The sequence below is a fragment of the Salvelinus fontinalis genome, chromosome 23 (genome assembly GCF_029448725.1).
Source record: "Salvelinus fontinalis isolate EN_2023a chromosome 23, ASM2944872v1, whole genome shotgun sequence".
NCBI lineage: Eukaryota > Metazoa > Chordata > Actinopteri > Salmoniformes > Salmonidae > Salvelinus > Salvelinus fontinalis.
The window spans coordinates 45,359,634-45,375,176 of NC_074687.1; the positions used below are offsets into that span (position 1 = coordinate 45,359,634).

The following is a 15,543-nucleotide window of genomic DNA, read 5'->3' on the forward strand; positions in this document are numbered from 1 at the left end:
GAAATCTGGTTAGAGCAAAACGTTGCGAAAGGTTGCGAGATCGAATCCCCGAGCTGACAAGGTAAAAATCTGTCGTTCTGCCTCTGAACAAGGCAGTTAACCCACCGTTCCTAGGCCGTCATTGAAAATAAGAATTTGTTCTTAACTGACTTGCCTAGTTAAATAAAAGGTAAAATAAAAATATATAAACTTTAAAATTACAGAAAATGCATAAACCATTAAAGTCTTATATCACCATGAATAAAAAAAAACATGAAGTACAACTATGAAGGCTTTCTTTAACTCAAGACAATATGACTAGTCCACTGTAAAAGTCGTCAGTCTGTGCTTATGCTTGTTAAATGGTCGTGTCACGCTAATAAGGTTCCATGGTTGGACAGTGTGACTGAGGGGTGCTCACCACTGGGCTGGCATGGACTGAGCTTGCTTTAGAGGACGCCCTGGACCAGCGATAACTACTGTACTCTGTAGGCTGGGGATGGCACACTCACCCACCTGCATCAATGTGCACGCACACAAGAACGCACACACACGTGCGCGCATAGCGTCACAAACCCTGCTGCTGCGGTCATTCAATGGACATTGGCATATGTCCTCAAAGAGAGGATATGGTAAGGAGAGAAATAATGTAGACCAAGCTACTGGAAATAGGCCCTTTACAAGACTAAATTGTGACAGGAGCATTTGATTCTTATTAAAAAGATGGAGACCAGACAGGCTTCTTTAGGAAACTTTCTGAATGGACATACACTGAGTATAAAACACCTGCTCTCTCCATGAAAAACTGGCCAGGTGAATCCAAGTGAAAGCGATGATCCCTTATTGATATTGCTTGTTAAATCCACTTTAAAATCAGTGTAGATGAAGGGGAGGAGACAGGTTAAATAAGGATTTTTAGTCTTGAGAAAATTGAGACAGATTGTGTGTGTGTGTGTGTGTGTGTGTGTGTGTGTGTGTGTGTCTCATTTAGAGGTTGATTCAAATAATCTAAACTTGAGGAGTTGGTTATTTGAATCAGCTGTGTAGTGCTAGCAGGGCTGCAAAGGGACGGAAACTTTCAGGTAAACTTCCGGCACAGACACAAGGACAACAGACACACTGGTCTCTACATTGCAAATGAGCTGAAGGCAGTCAATGACCTTGGACCACAGAAGGTATTTGCACTGGTGACAGACAATGTTGCGAACATGAAAGCTGCTTGGTCTAAAGTGGAGGAGTCCTACCCTCACATCACACCCATTGGCTGTGCTGCTCATGCATTGAATATGCTCCTCAAGGACATCATGGCACTGAAAACAATGGATACACTCTACAAGAGCGCCAAGGAAATGGTTAGGTATGTGAAGGGTCATCAAGTTATAGCAGGAATCTACCTCACCAAGCAAAATGAGAAGAATAAGAGCACCACATTGAAGCTGCCCAGAAACACCCGTTGGGGTGGTGTTGTCATCATGTTTGACAGTCTCCTGGAGGGGAAGGAGTCTCCCCAAGATATGGCCATATCAAAGTCTACCAATATGGACAGGCCCATCAAGAGGATCCTCCTGGATGATGTATTTTGGGAGAGAGTGGTAAGCAGCCTGAAACCTATAGCAGTAGCCATGGCACAGATTGAGAGAGACAACGACATCATGTCTGATGATCAGACTCCCTGGCCTAGGCTACTACTATTCTACGTGGCAGGGATAGGAAGGCGGCAATTTTTTAGGTCTCGCTTAGGGCAGCATATCAGCCAGGACCGAGCCTGATCACCGTTGATGAGTCTAGAAATTAAGAAAAGATTCCGTATCAAATTATACCATGCCAGTTTGGAGAGAATTGGCGCATTGTCCATTTCCGACAACATTAGCGCCTTTTAGGCTCAGAGCCAGAACAAGCTTGTCTACTGCTGTTGAATAATTAATGAAGTCAGATTCATCCAAACTTTAAAAGACCGATTTATTTATTTACTAGCAAGTGATGAAAATGTGCATTGTATAAAAGAAAGTCTACACCAATTTCTTTTTTTACTATAGTGCCATAGCCTATAGCGGTCTGCACCCCCTAGCGGATTAGCTGCTTGTGCATCAAAAGACAGTTGGAAAGAGGAGGAGCTGTAGAACGTTTAGACCACAGGTGTCAAACTCATTCCACGGGGGGCCGAGTGTCTGCGGGTTTTCGCTCCTCCCTTATACTTGATTGATGAATTAACATCACTAATTAGTTAGGAACTCCCCACACCTGGTTGTCTAGGGCTTTATTGAAAGGAAAAAACAAAAACCTGCAGACACTAGGCCCTCCGTGGAATGAGTTTGACACCCCTGGTTTAGACAATTGCTTATAATCATTTGTAAACACTCCCGTTATTAGGTAAAGTCCATCTACATGAAAATAAAGTAAAAAACAAAAAAAAATTGCCCTACTGAAACAGTTGACAGTCATTTTATTTTCATGACGGTGTTCATCCATAACCGTCGGTTATTCAATTACTGTCACAGCCCTAACTAATAGATAACTTAAGAAACATTGCCTTGAGAATCCATTACCAAAAACCAACATATCTTTAAGATGTTCTCAAACCTCTCTCCCTCATGAGAGAGAAGATAATGAAAGTTCACAGAAAGAAAAAGTAAATATAGATCTATCAATTAGTTCATGTGTTTACTGATATCAATGAAGTTATTAAAACTACAAATTCCGTTAGCAAAATCAGTAGCGGCATTTCCCAAAAATCTGAATGGATTTTTTGCAATGGAATTGGCTACAATGGGAAATCATAGTAGAGACAAACCACAGTCGGGTTCACACATTTGGACAGCACCTCTACTTTTCTTTGAGTAGAGTTCAGTACTATAAATGTACTCTACTCTTCTGTAGCTGTACTTTACTATACTTTGATGTCCAAACTAGTGAAACAGACTTCAATGATTGGTTCAGATTTGGTCCGGTCCAACGAAATTTGGTCTTGTTTGGGGGCAGAGCTCATTAAAATAATAGCTGATGTGTAGAATAATACCCAAATATGCAAAGGAGGATATTACATATTTCTACCTTTGTGTACCTATTTATGACACATCACCATGAAGAGAATGACATTCATATCCATAATTATGCATGTGTAGTACAGATCAGGGACCCATGATGAAATTCCATTACCGCAATTCCGTTAACTAGTGTAAATCCAATTCACTTACTGTAGTTCAATTTTGTCAATGTGTCATGTCACAGTGACACCCCATTATTTCAGAAGACATAGTTGAATCTTAATTCGGAGCAGATATTAGAGTTTTTGGTTAAACGTGGACACAAAAAAAAGATGGAGTTTTTGCAAAAAAATTCAGTTACCAAACGTTGCATCTGCACATTTCTTCCATTAAATGTGTTTTGTGAAATGTCCAGTGTAAATTGTGAACGGTAGTCCTTAGAGTTGTATGGTTTGTTAAACTTTGAAATCAATGGTTTTTGTTTGGCATACATTTTAAGTGAAAAATCGGAGTCTCTGCGCAATTCTGTTACACAATGGGAGTCTTACACGAGAACTGGAGCGGATGACCCTTCGAGACCCACTGTGCACTGTCCTCATATAAAGAGCCCTGCAGGGGTGGGATCGGATGTCAAACACACACACACACAACATTACATTATTCGAGGCAGTGCTCTCAGATCATGCTTGCTAGTCTACATGACACAGTGACAATCATAGCCGATTTTCTCCAGTGCAGTTACTTCTCCAATAAAATAGGAACAACCAAAAGTGAAGTGATTGCTGCTGTACAGTAAGTTCGATCGGAACTTCTTGTTTACCACTGGCTTTGTGCGTCAAAATAGGATATGTATTAACAAAATATATATGCACAAAAGCCAACGGACAAGGACAAGGTAGGCCTATATACGAAAATGTGACAGATCCTCTCCAACCTGGCATATCTTAAATTTGGTGATTCATGTTTATAAAAGTAATAACCTGAATAATAATACTAACTAAAAGCCATGATAATAACGAAGTGTAATGGCTTGTTTCGAATAGGTTTTATTCAGAAGCATATCCAGGTAAACAAGTGTACAAACAGAATTGTGATTAAGTAAAAATTGAATGTAAGGAGGCTTTCCCAACAAATTGGTTTGGATTTTCCAAACTCTGGTGCGTTTCCCCCTTAGAGTATTCACACCAGTCCAAACTAACCGAACTATCTGCAATCGGGAGCGCACAAAACAACATCCAAATCCATTCGTACCGTAGTGCGGTTCGCTGCAGGTTAGAACACAGGAAAATAATCAGAGGCACGCAGTATTATTGGCTGGCTGTGAGCATTTGTTGAAATGCACATACCTCAAACATTGTGTAAGCAGCAGCACATTTATGAGCGCATCCTATGCATATTAGGGGAGACGGGGGCTATACCGGGGATCTAGGCTAGTCACATCACATCACAGTTAGAGCGGCTAAGGCTCTGTTTCCTCCCGCATATTATTGGAAGACCAAAGCGAAATTAAATCTTAAGTATGAGACGCGCAATTTATGCTTCTTGATAATCATAGGTGGATTTAACGTGATAATTTTTCTCCAATAAACAAATTACTTGTTTTGTGTAGGCATTTCAGTTTGACATTTGGAAATATTAAAACCAACTGGGCCAAATGGGGAAAAAAATACAATGTAACAAATAATCAAACTAATTCGAATTATAGCTTAGAACTGTGTGTGAAAATGACCTAATACAAGTGTTTGTTTAGGTACTAAGCATTGAAACACATGGCTCAGAGTTGCAATCATTAGTAGTGCAGATGGTAAATGGTAATAGAACATGCAACTCAACTTTAGAACACAAATGTCAATTAGTCAGGCTTTGTGTCACACAGCCGTGCCAACTTTCTCCATTGCGCACACACACCATTATGTCTGAACACAATTAGTCCTCCATGCTAATGTTTGTGACACGCACAGACACACGAACCCAACACTGCACCCCTATCCAATCTTCCAAACACACATGGTTAGTAACTATCACGTCAGCAGTTCAACTGATGGAAGGTTTGAGTTCATGTAAATAATGAGCCAACCGAACAATCTGTAGGTCTTCCTGTGAAGCTATTTTGCCGTCGCTAAGAGCAAAAACTACCGGGGCATAATTGGTGCCTGATCCTAGTATACTTAATTTTCTCCTAAGAGGACTGTCGTATATTGGTACTCCATCTTTGCCTTGCTCTGAATAGTGTTTAAATTATAAAAACTAATGTTACCGACAAAAGAACCATTATGGCATGCAAGGGTTAGCTCTTACCACTCCTCCGTAGGCCTCTATTGCATCAAGATCCGACTGCTCAATGACATAAAAGCATCGTCACCAAGGGTTTAAGCACCAAGTGATGGTTGTACTTGCAACCCCCTTGTGAGCAGCTATGGAAACATTCACGTGCATCTCTTTACGCAGGTTAATAGAAATTGCCCCTAACCACTGGTCCAGGGTCAGATGTTTATTTTTACTGTCCTAATGGCTACAGTTAGGATGTGGAACTAGAAAATCTGATCCTGGATCTGAGGTCAGGGGTCATTTCTACCTCAAGTCTCTTAACTAACAGGGTCAGAGTTTGTGCCATAGGTTTGAAAATAAAGATGGCGGAGTTTGAGTGATACTGACCCTCGCACTGCCTCGGCTGCCCACCGGCATCGGCTCATCATCGTCTGAGATCTGTGTGGGAAACAAAGAGTTGATTTTATTTCCCAGTACAACATCTGTATTTGGAAGAAAATGTTTACTATTGACCTGTGGTTAAACAGTCAATTCAGGAAGTAAACTGAAATGCCAATTCATTTTTTGAAACAAGAACATTGGAATTTCAGTTCACTTTTTGAATCGAAATTGACCCCAACCTTGGTGTTTAACATGGTTCATTGAAACAGGATCTCTCCTCGGTCTATAAAATGACGATGACTGTGACCTTTGACCTCTTGCTCTCTGCTCCCTGACTGGCTGTCCAGCCCAGATGATGTGCCTGAGCACACAGCTCAATGGCTCAGGGCACTGGAGTCAGAGTGGGCCACACAATGACTTGACATACATTCCAACAAGCCTACTACATGATATAAGGCAATGTATTGCCAATCGACCCATACCAAATAGTATGCTAGTATGGATTGGATATTGGAACTCTATTCGAGTGCATTGACTAACAGGATAATAAGATCATCATTTGACTCAAGTGGATCAGTGTCTGACCGGAACAAAAGCCGGCTGACATTATGACTCTCCAGCACCCGAGTTCAAGGTATCCAGTAAAGGTTCCAAGAAATTAAAGCTGCTTTTTTCAGATGATGGAGAGAAGGTTTAAAAAGGGGGAAAATAATACACACCGAGGTATGTCTCTGTGAGGGGCGAGAGTCCCTCTCACTGTCCTCCTGGAGAAACCAAAAGGAAAAAAGAGGACACAGAGAGATTAAGGGTCAAGTGACAGGACAGGAGGTGACACTTTGGACAAGGTCAACATAGGTGTTCATATAAACATGTCAGAGAGGGGTTTCAGCAAGAACCCAAACAGCACACTTACATGCAAAAACACACAATGATTCCAAAGAAAGACTTCTAGCACGTATGCTCACTTCGTCCAAGTCAACTCACTGTGGCTATTAAACTGAGGAGAATTGAAAGAGAAGGGTAACTGCCTGCTCATCTTTGAAAGTGAACCATTATCAATGGTCAAGTGCACTGCATCCATTCCCTAGGCAGCCGTGCATGCAGTTCAACATATCACTATGGCCATGGATTGTAATCCTGTCACCCAACCGGTAAACATGGTCACACACACAGATTAGCTTCTGTCCTGCAGCGGCACCTCTCATACCTCCTACATGCCCGTGGTTGGTTACTTGGTACTGATGTCCGATACCGTCCCATCGTTTCGGTATATCTTTTAAATACACACTATGACAAGACACGCATGTCACAGTGTCCAGTCTGGTGGATCTGAACCACCCAGGTAAACTGTAGGCAGTACAACAGGATAATCAAAACCCAGGCAGTCCACACAAAAGGGATAGGACATACAGATCCAAACCCATTCAGCATGCACATACATGTTCTGAACAACTGGATCATCATTAGATGTGCGACCTTATATAAAAAAATCAACAATCCGCTCTAGAACTTCTCAGCTAAAAAAAGGCACATTGCACACAAAAAAGCATCTTGGATAAAAAACAAAAAGCAAATGCAACACAGGTTTAAGAGGAAAGCCCATGTTTTTAAATCTCAGCTATGCCCTGTGGCTAACAACTGATATTATACCACTGGCACTTTTAACAGTTTTGAATATTCAAAATGAGAACATTTCCATAATGCATTAATCAAAAAAATGATTCCACAACTGTTAGCACAGCTAATTCATTCAGCGATACATAGGTTTGCCAAATATTAATTCTTGTTATTGACCCCCATAACCAGGAAGTGACTGTACCATCCATTGCGTGACGTGTCCCCAGTCACTGTCTACTTTGCTCTCCAAGCCATAATATTTCTGAGGAAAGAGCAGGAGAGGAAGGGTGGAGGAAGGACACTCACAGCTCAGACTTTCATTATTATCGAGCTACAGTACCAGTCAAAAGTTTGGACACCTCCTCATTCAAGGGTTTTTCTTTACATTTACCATTTTCTACATTATAGAATAATAGTGAAGACATCAAAACTATGAATGAATAACACATATGGAATCATTTAGTAACCAAAAAAAAGTGGTAAATCAAAATAGATTTTATATTTGAGATTCTTTAAAGTAGCCACCCTTTGCATTGATGACAGCTTTGCACACTCTTGGCATTCTCTCAACCAGCTTCATGGGGTAGTCACCTGGAATGCATTTCAATTAACGGGTATGCCTTGTTAAAATTTAATTTGTGGAATGTCTTTCCTTCTTAATGCATTTGAGCCAATCAGTTGTGTTGTGACAAGTTAGGGGTGGTATACAGAAGATTGCCTTTTACCATATAGGGCAAGTCCATATTAAAAGGCAAGAACAGCTCAAATAAGCAAATAGAAACGACAGTCCATCATTACTTTAAGACATGAAGGTCAGTCAATAAGGCACATTTCAAGAACTTTGAAAGTTCCTTCAAGTGCAGTCGCAAAAACCATCAAGCGCTATGATGAAACTGGCTCTCATGAGGACCGCCACAGGAAAGGAAGACAGAGTTACCTCTGCTGCAGAGGATAAGTTCATTAGAGCCTCAAAAATCACAGGCCAAATAAATTCTTCAGAGTTCAAGTAACAGACATCTCAACATCAACTGTTCAGAGGAGAATGCGTGAAATCAGGCCTTCATGTCTAATTGCTGCAAAGAAACCACTATTAAAAGGACAACATTAAGAAGAAGACTTGCTTGGGCTAAGAAACACAAGCAATGGACATTAGACCGGTGAAAATCTGTCCATTGGACTGATGAGTCCAAATTAGAGATTTTTGGTTCCAACCGCCTTGTATTTGTGAGACGCAGATCAGGTGAACGGATGATCTCCGCATGTGGATCCCACCGTGAAGCATGGAGGTGGTGGTGTGATGGTGCTTTGCTGGTGATACCGTCTGTGATTTCCTTAGAATTCAAGACACACTTAACCAGCATAGCTACCACAGCATTCTGCAGCGATACACCATCCCATCTGGTTTGCGCTTAGTGGGACTATAAATTTGTTTTTCCAACAGGACAACGACCCAACACACCTCTAGGCTGTGTAAGGGCTATTTGACCAAGAAAGAGAGTGATGCATCAAATGACCTGGCCTCTACAATCACCCAACCTCAACCCAATTGAGATGGTTTGGGATGAGTTAGAACGCAGAGTGAATGAAAAGCAGCCAACAAGTGCTCAGCATATGTGGGAACTCATTCAAGACTGTTGGAAAAGCATTCTAGGTGAAGCTGGTTGAGAGAATGCTAAGAGTTTACAAAAGCTGGCAAAGGGTGGCTACTTTGAAGAATCTCAAATATATTTTGATTTGTTTAACGCTTCTTTGGTTACTACATGATTCCATGATTCCATTCCAAGTGTTATTTCATTGTTTTGATGTCTTCACTATTATTCTACAATGAAGAAAATACTAAAAATAAGAAAAACACTGAAATGAGTAGGTGTGTACAACATTTATATGGGAATGCATTTTTTTTATTTTTTATTTTTTTTACTACTTAGCATTTAAATTCAAGCACATTTTTACAAGATGATAATGAAATTAGAAAAAAAAGTACAGGAAATACATTTTAAAAAGCAAGTAGCAACAAGCCTTCCTTCTGAACCTGAAAGATCTATTGAAGCAGCCTGGGTAATGGAGGAGGAATCAGGGAAACAAAGGGAAAGAAAGAAACAAGTGACATTGGGATACAGAAAGAGAATAGAAAATAGATAGACCGAGAGAGAAAGAAAAGAAAGGAAATCTGTATTCGGTATGTAAAGCTACATAGGATAGACAACAGTACAGTAGAGTAAGGGCCACACGGAGACAGGTTATTGCTAAAAATAATTCTACTTCCACGAGCTCTGCTGAGATTGGGAGAAGTGTCCAACACATCGCATCCGGAGGACACTGACGCAATTCTGATCTAAGTATTTTTTTTAAATAAAAAAAAATAGTTCACCTTTATTTAACCAGGTAGGCCAGTTGAGAACAAGTTCTCATTTACAACTGCGACCTGGCCAAGATAAAGGAAAGCAGTTCGACACAGACACAGAGCTACACATGGAATTAACACACATACAGTCAATAACACAATAGAAAAAGTCTATATACAGTGTGTGCAAATAGCGTAAGGAGGTAAGGCAATAAATAGGCCATAGTGATGAAGTTATTACAATTTAACAAATCAACACTGGAGTGATAGATGTGCAGATGAGGATGTGCTAGTAGAAATACTGGTGTGCAAAAGAGCAGAAAAACAAAAACAAATATGGGATGAGGTAGGTAGTTTTTTGGATGGGCTATTTATAGATGGGCTGTGTACAGCTGCAGCAATCAGTAAGCTGCTCTGACAGCTGATGCTTAAAGTTAGTGAGGGAGATGCGAGTCTCCAACTTCAGTGATTGTTGCAATTCGTTCCAGTCATTGGCAGCAGAGAACTGGAAGGAAAGGCAGCCAAAGCAGGTGTTGGCTTTGGGGATGACCAGTGAAATAGACCTGCTGGAGCGGGTGCTACGGGTGGGTGTTGCTATGGTGACCAGTGAGCTGAGATAAGGCGGAGCTTTACCTAGCAATACATAGATGACCTGGAGCCAGTGGGTTTGGCAACGAATATGTAGCGAGGACCAGCCAACGAGAGCATACAGGTCGCAGTGGTGGGTAGTAATTTTTTGATATTGTAATTTGTATGATTTTTTTTTTTATTGTCCATTTGGACAACTTAAATCTATATTCTGCTTTTCCAACTTAAACAAATGTTTTTACAGGCTTATGAATTAATTAATTATGAAATGTATTAGTGATTGCAATCACCAAATGAAGTCGGATGAACTCAATATGCGTGGTTACTTAAAGTGTTTGAAGAGTCTCTTCTAAATAGCCTCCGGTTTACTTGTACAAACTGATCTGGTCTTGGTGGACGCCTACGTGAGCAAATAAGCAAACCAAAACAAGATACTCCTACTGATCTGGTTCAACTACCGGTTTCAATTATCTGTTCTATACATTGTACCTTTGAGCTCCGTCTACAAGCTGCGACTGCGGAGACAAAATCTCTCCCCCCAATACCAAGCCAACAGTGCTCCTCATACTTTAAATACTAGAACAGCCATATGCCAACTCCCCCTGCCATTTGATTGTCATTTTTTTTAAATCTGCCATTTCGAAAGCAATGTCCTCCTCCTTCCCCGACTTCTAAACAGTTGCATTTTACATTGCACTGTTGGCAGAATTTTTAAGTCACGAACAGAAAAGTAGAGAGCCTGTTTACCAACAATCGTGCACGCGACCTTACAACTACATTTGAATATTGATGATGAGTAAGGAGATTCAATTTAGAACAAAAGTGTAATGATTATGAAAAATTGTGAACACCAAGAAGACAGCCACCGGAGGGGAGGTGCACCATGTTGTCAATAAATCAACTGGCTAGTTAGCCTGTGTGTAAAGAGAAGGGTGGGCTGTACATTGATCCTGCTGCTCTGATTGGATAGAGCAAAGCGATCTCCATTCAATCGCTTCATATTTCACCCGATCACTTCTCAGTCTGATCATTGAGATTTCTGCTGCCTCATGTTAGCCTGCTACTATGATAAATCAATAGGTGAGGATGTTTGCTAGCAAGCTATCAGTAAGCATAATATCGAATAAGCGAAGTGAGAGTAGGGAAAATAGAAGAAACACTTATGTGCATTCAGACTGAATAACAGCAAACTTGTTTGCCCGCTGTAAATTGAGTACAGGTCACCCACACACAGGTCACACACAGCTCCAAATCTGCAGAGATCAGTATTCTGCCAACATCTACTTAAACCCTATTCACACGGACTAGTATTACTAGAGAACGTTGGTTATGCATTTATTACCCCAGAATGTCTGTTATTCCAGAAGGGACCCCCCCCCCAAACTGCCCTGTGTAATTAATTTAAAAAATATATATATAAATTGACAGTTATGACTGAAGCCTGGAGTTTCTTTTTTCTAGGCATGAAGATATTTCAACAAGTCCGGGCGACAACCCGCCACACCGATAGCTCAAGCTTGGTTCCCAAGTTTTTAAACCATACCAAACCATCTTTGAAATAGTGTCACCATAAAATTTGAATTGATGAAGTATCATTATAATATTTTAGCGATCCACAGTAGATGACGTCCTAAATGGCCCCCAGTCTTCAGATGTGATAAACAGCACACCTGCACTTGACATGCATTTAATATCCAAACATTTAGCTCAATTGTGTGCTGCTTTGCAATCTAACAGGAAGGCTTGCATTAGGCACAATATTTTTTAAAGCATTTAGCAAAGTTCAACTAACTAGCACATAACCTAGAAACAAAAGCATTCACTGTGAAAGTTGATTCATGTAGGCCCTTCATACAGTTGAAGTCGGAAGTTTAGAGTCATTAAAACTCGTTTTTCAACCACTCCACAAATTTCTTGTTAAAACTATAGTTTTGGCAAGTCGGTTAGGACATCTACTTCGTGCATGACACATCATTTTTCCAACAATTGTTTACAGATTATTTCACTGTATCACAAATCCAGTGGGTCAGACGTTTACATACACTAAGTTGACTGTGCCTTTAAACAGCTTGGAAAATTCCAGAAAATTGTCATGGCTTTAGAAGCTTCTGATTGGCTAGTTGACATCATTTGAGTCAGTTGGAGGTGTACCTGTTGATGTATTTCAAGGCCTACCTTCAAACTCAGTGCCTCTTTGCTTGACATCATAGGAAAATCTAAATAAATCAGCCAAGATCTCAGAAAAACAATTCGTAGACCTCCACAAGTCTGGTTCGTCCTTGGGAGCAATTTCCAAACGCCTGAAGGTACCACATTCATCTGAACAAACAATAGTACGCAAGCATAAACACCATGGGACCACACAGCCATCATACTCAGGAAGGAGACGCGTTCTGTCTCTTAGAGATGAACTTACTTTGGTGCAAAAAGTGCAAATCAATCCCAGAACAACAGCAAAGAATCTTGTGAAGATGCTGGAGGAAACAGGTACAAAAGTATCTATATCCACAGTAAAACGAGTCCTATATCGACATAACCTGAAAGGTCGCTCAGCAACGAAGAAACCACTGCTCCAAAACCGCCATAAAAAAGCCAGACTACGATATGCAACTGCACATGGGAACAAAGATCGTACTTTTTGGAGAAATGTCCTCTGGTCTGATGAAACAAAAATAGAACTATTTGGCCATAATGACCATCGTTATGTTTGGAGGAAAAAGGGGGATGCTTGCAAGCCGAAGAACACCATCCAAACCGTGAAGCACGGGGGTGGCAGCATCATGTTGTGGGGGTGCTTTGCTGCAGGAGGGACTGGTGCACTTCACATAATTGGTGATTTCACTTGTTGAATTTACTTTAATTATTTTTATTTTTTTAACTTACCCTAGCCGCAATAGACTTCCTCATTGCTTGTTGTGCACTGTGGGGGTGACCAAAAGACCTTAATAAAAGCCACAAAAAACACCCAAATTACATCCCTTTTATAAACTGCATGTAGCCCACGCAGCACAGCTGGTGGAAGAAAAGGCTCGAGTCACACTAAATGGAATATAATGTTGCGGATAAAGCTAGGCATGACAATGTCATGTGTACAGCATCGAAAGACCAACATCACTATACAGAGAGCGTGTCCATTTTTGGTCAAGAATGAAAAGCGTTACTTAATTTTTCAAGAGTATATAAAACACAAATACTTAACTTGCCTCGCGCAGCGCAAGTCCATTAATCAGATGAGTTACATTCACACAATAAGCTTAGGTACTGTACCTCCCGCTTCACGTCCCAACTAGCTTCCAACATACCGAGCTCACCTTTCTATTTGGAGGGGTCCCCGGACGCCCACTAAGGGCAGCCCGGATCCCCCTCCCTGCCAACCGCCGCCCGGCCGTCCTGCTGCTGTCACGATGCAAACGTAGCGTGTGCCATACAGACGTCGCCAATGATGACGGCCTGGCTTGCAAATGGGATCAGGGAGGTTGAAAGTTCCCAGGTCAGATGACGCTACAACGACGACCTGATGATTCAGGTTAGCGCTACTGTACAGATACAGCTAGTAATCCACTTCTGCCTTGAGAGTTTCATCCAGTTGAACAGTACATCTCCTAAAGTTAGCATCCGGACAGTAGCAGAAAGCATAGCCACCCTCTGCTCGTGTTGTTCAGACTCAACGTCGTTGGAGCAAACCACTGTTAGTCAACTAGAGGCTTCACTAACGAGCACAGACCACTAAGCTCCTTTGAGGCTTGGATTGAGGGTTTAAACTACACACAAACTTCCTGACCAGACTAATTCTGGACACTGACGGTTAATCTGTGTTAATTGAGTCACTGACTCAAAGCCACGAGAGGGTAGAACATATTTCAAACATTGCTTGATAGGGGGAGATGGTTGAAATGGTTGTGTCAACTTTCCTCAATAGTTAGTCCAAATGACGCACCTGCTCATGTCTATACCATAACACAGGGACGGTGCCATTTGCTCCACCACGTGTCTTTTGAGTGTCTCATAGCTGGCATTTTTCACATCTAAAATGGGACAAATGCTAAATATAATGACAAACTCACAGTGGTGGGACTAAGTCACTATTATTCAAGTCACAAGGTCAGAGTCGAGTCCCAAGCAGGACGGATCGAGTCAAGTCCAAGTCGTGCATTCTAACAGCATGTCACAAGTCAAGTAAAAACAAATATCTATAGCCTACATGCAATGACTTTGTTCAACTACAAATCTTTGTCTATTTATTGAGGCTACACCACATTTTTACTATGTAATACATTTTAAAACAAATTCCAAATGCAAACAATCAATGTCAATTTTGACATACCAAAAGACCAGTAGGCCTATGCTAGTAATTGTTGCTTGATGCACTAAGGCTGGTGAGCTTTCAAAGTACAGTTAATATTCTTGATTCTTGATCTTTTTGAGCATGTAATCGAACCCACAAATGCTGATGCTCCAGATACTCAACTAGTCTAAAGGAACAGTTTGATTGCTTCTTTAAAATCAGCACAACAGTTTTCAGCTGTGCCAACATAATTGCAAAAGGGTTTTCTAATGATCATTTAGCCTTGATAATGATAAAATTGGATTAGCTAACACAATGTGCCATTGGAACACAGGAGTAATGGTTGCTGATAATGGAACTCTGTACACCCATGTAGATATTCCATTAAAAAAAAGCAGTTTCCAGCTACAATAGCCATTTACAACATCTACACTGCATTTCTGATCAATTTGATGTTATTTTAAAATGGACAAAAAAATGCATTTTCTTTCAAAAACAAGGACATTTCTAAGTGACCCCAAACTTTTGAATGGTAGTGTGTGTACACACACACACACGACTGATAAATGGCGCTGTAAATATAACAAAATAAACATTTGCCACATTTATCTATTACAGAACCTTGATGCATACTTCTAATGTGTATGTGAGCTAAACATAGAAATGATTAAAGTATAAAGATAATGTCACTGTCCCCACTACAACAAAAAAGGTGTGATATTTTACTTGAAACATTTAATTGAAATACATAGTATAATCAATCCTGGGTTTATTTGAGCATACAGCGCATTCGGAAAGTATTCAGACCCTTTCAATTTTTCCACATTTTGTTACTTCACAGCCTTATTCTAAAATTGATTAAATAAAAATCCCCAATCTACACAATACCCCAAAATGACAAAGCGAAAACAGGTTATGAAATGTTCAAATGTATTACAAATGAACAAAGTTTAATTGCATAAGTATTCAACAGTTGAGACTCGAAATTGAGCTCCGGTGCATCCTGTTTCCAATGACCATTCTTGAGTAGTTTCTACAACTTGATTGGAGTCCACATGTGGTAAATTCATTTAATTTTACATGATTTGGAAAGGCAC

The 15,543-nt window shown here is 40.5% G+C and overlaps 1 protein-coding gene across 7 annotated transcripts in view; it reads right to left on the reverse strand.

Annotated features, from left to right (window-relative positions):
- Positions 1–15,543, reverse strand: part of lrrfip1a (leucine rich repeat (in FLII) interacting protein 1a) — a 65,737-nt gene that overhangs the window by 29,178 nt on the left and 21,016 nt on the right. For 6 of the 7 annotated variants that reach the window (XR_008754306.1, XR_008754305.1, XM_055879033.1 and 3 more), the window contains exons 3-4: positions 6,332–6,376; positions 5,619–5,669 (exon numbers count right to left, since the gene is read on the reverse strand). Coding sequence is in view for 5 of the 7 variants with exons in the window: in XM_055879033.1 (XP_055735008.1) it covers positions 5,619–5,669; positions 6,332–6,376 (96 nt within the window). In the remaining 2 variants the exon portion in view is untranslated. The remainder of the gene's footprint in view (positions 1–5,618; positions 5,670–6,331; positions 6,377–15,543) is intronic. The other variant, XM_055879032.1, reaches the window with a different exon arrangement.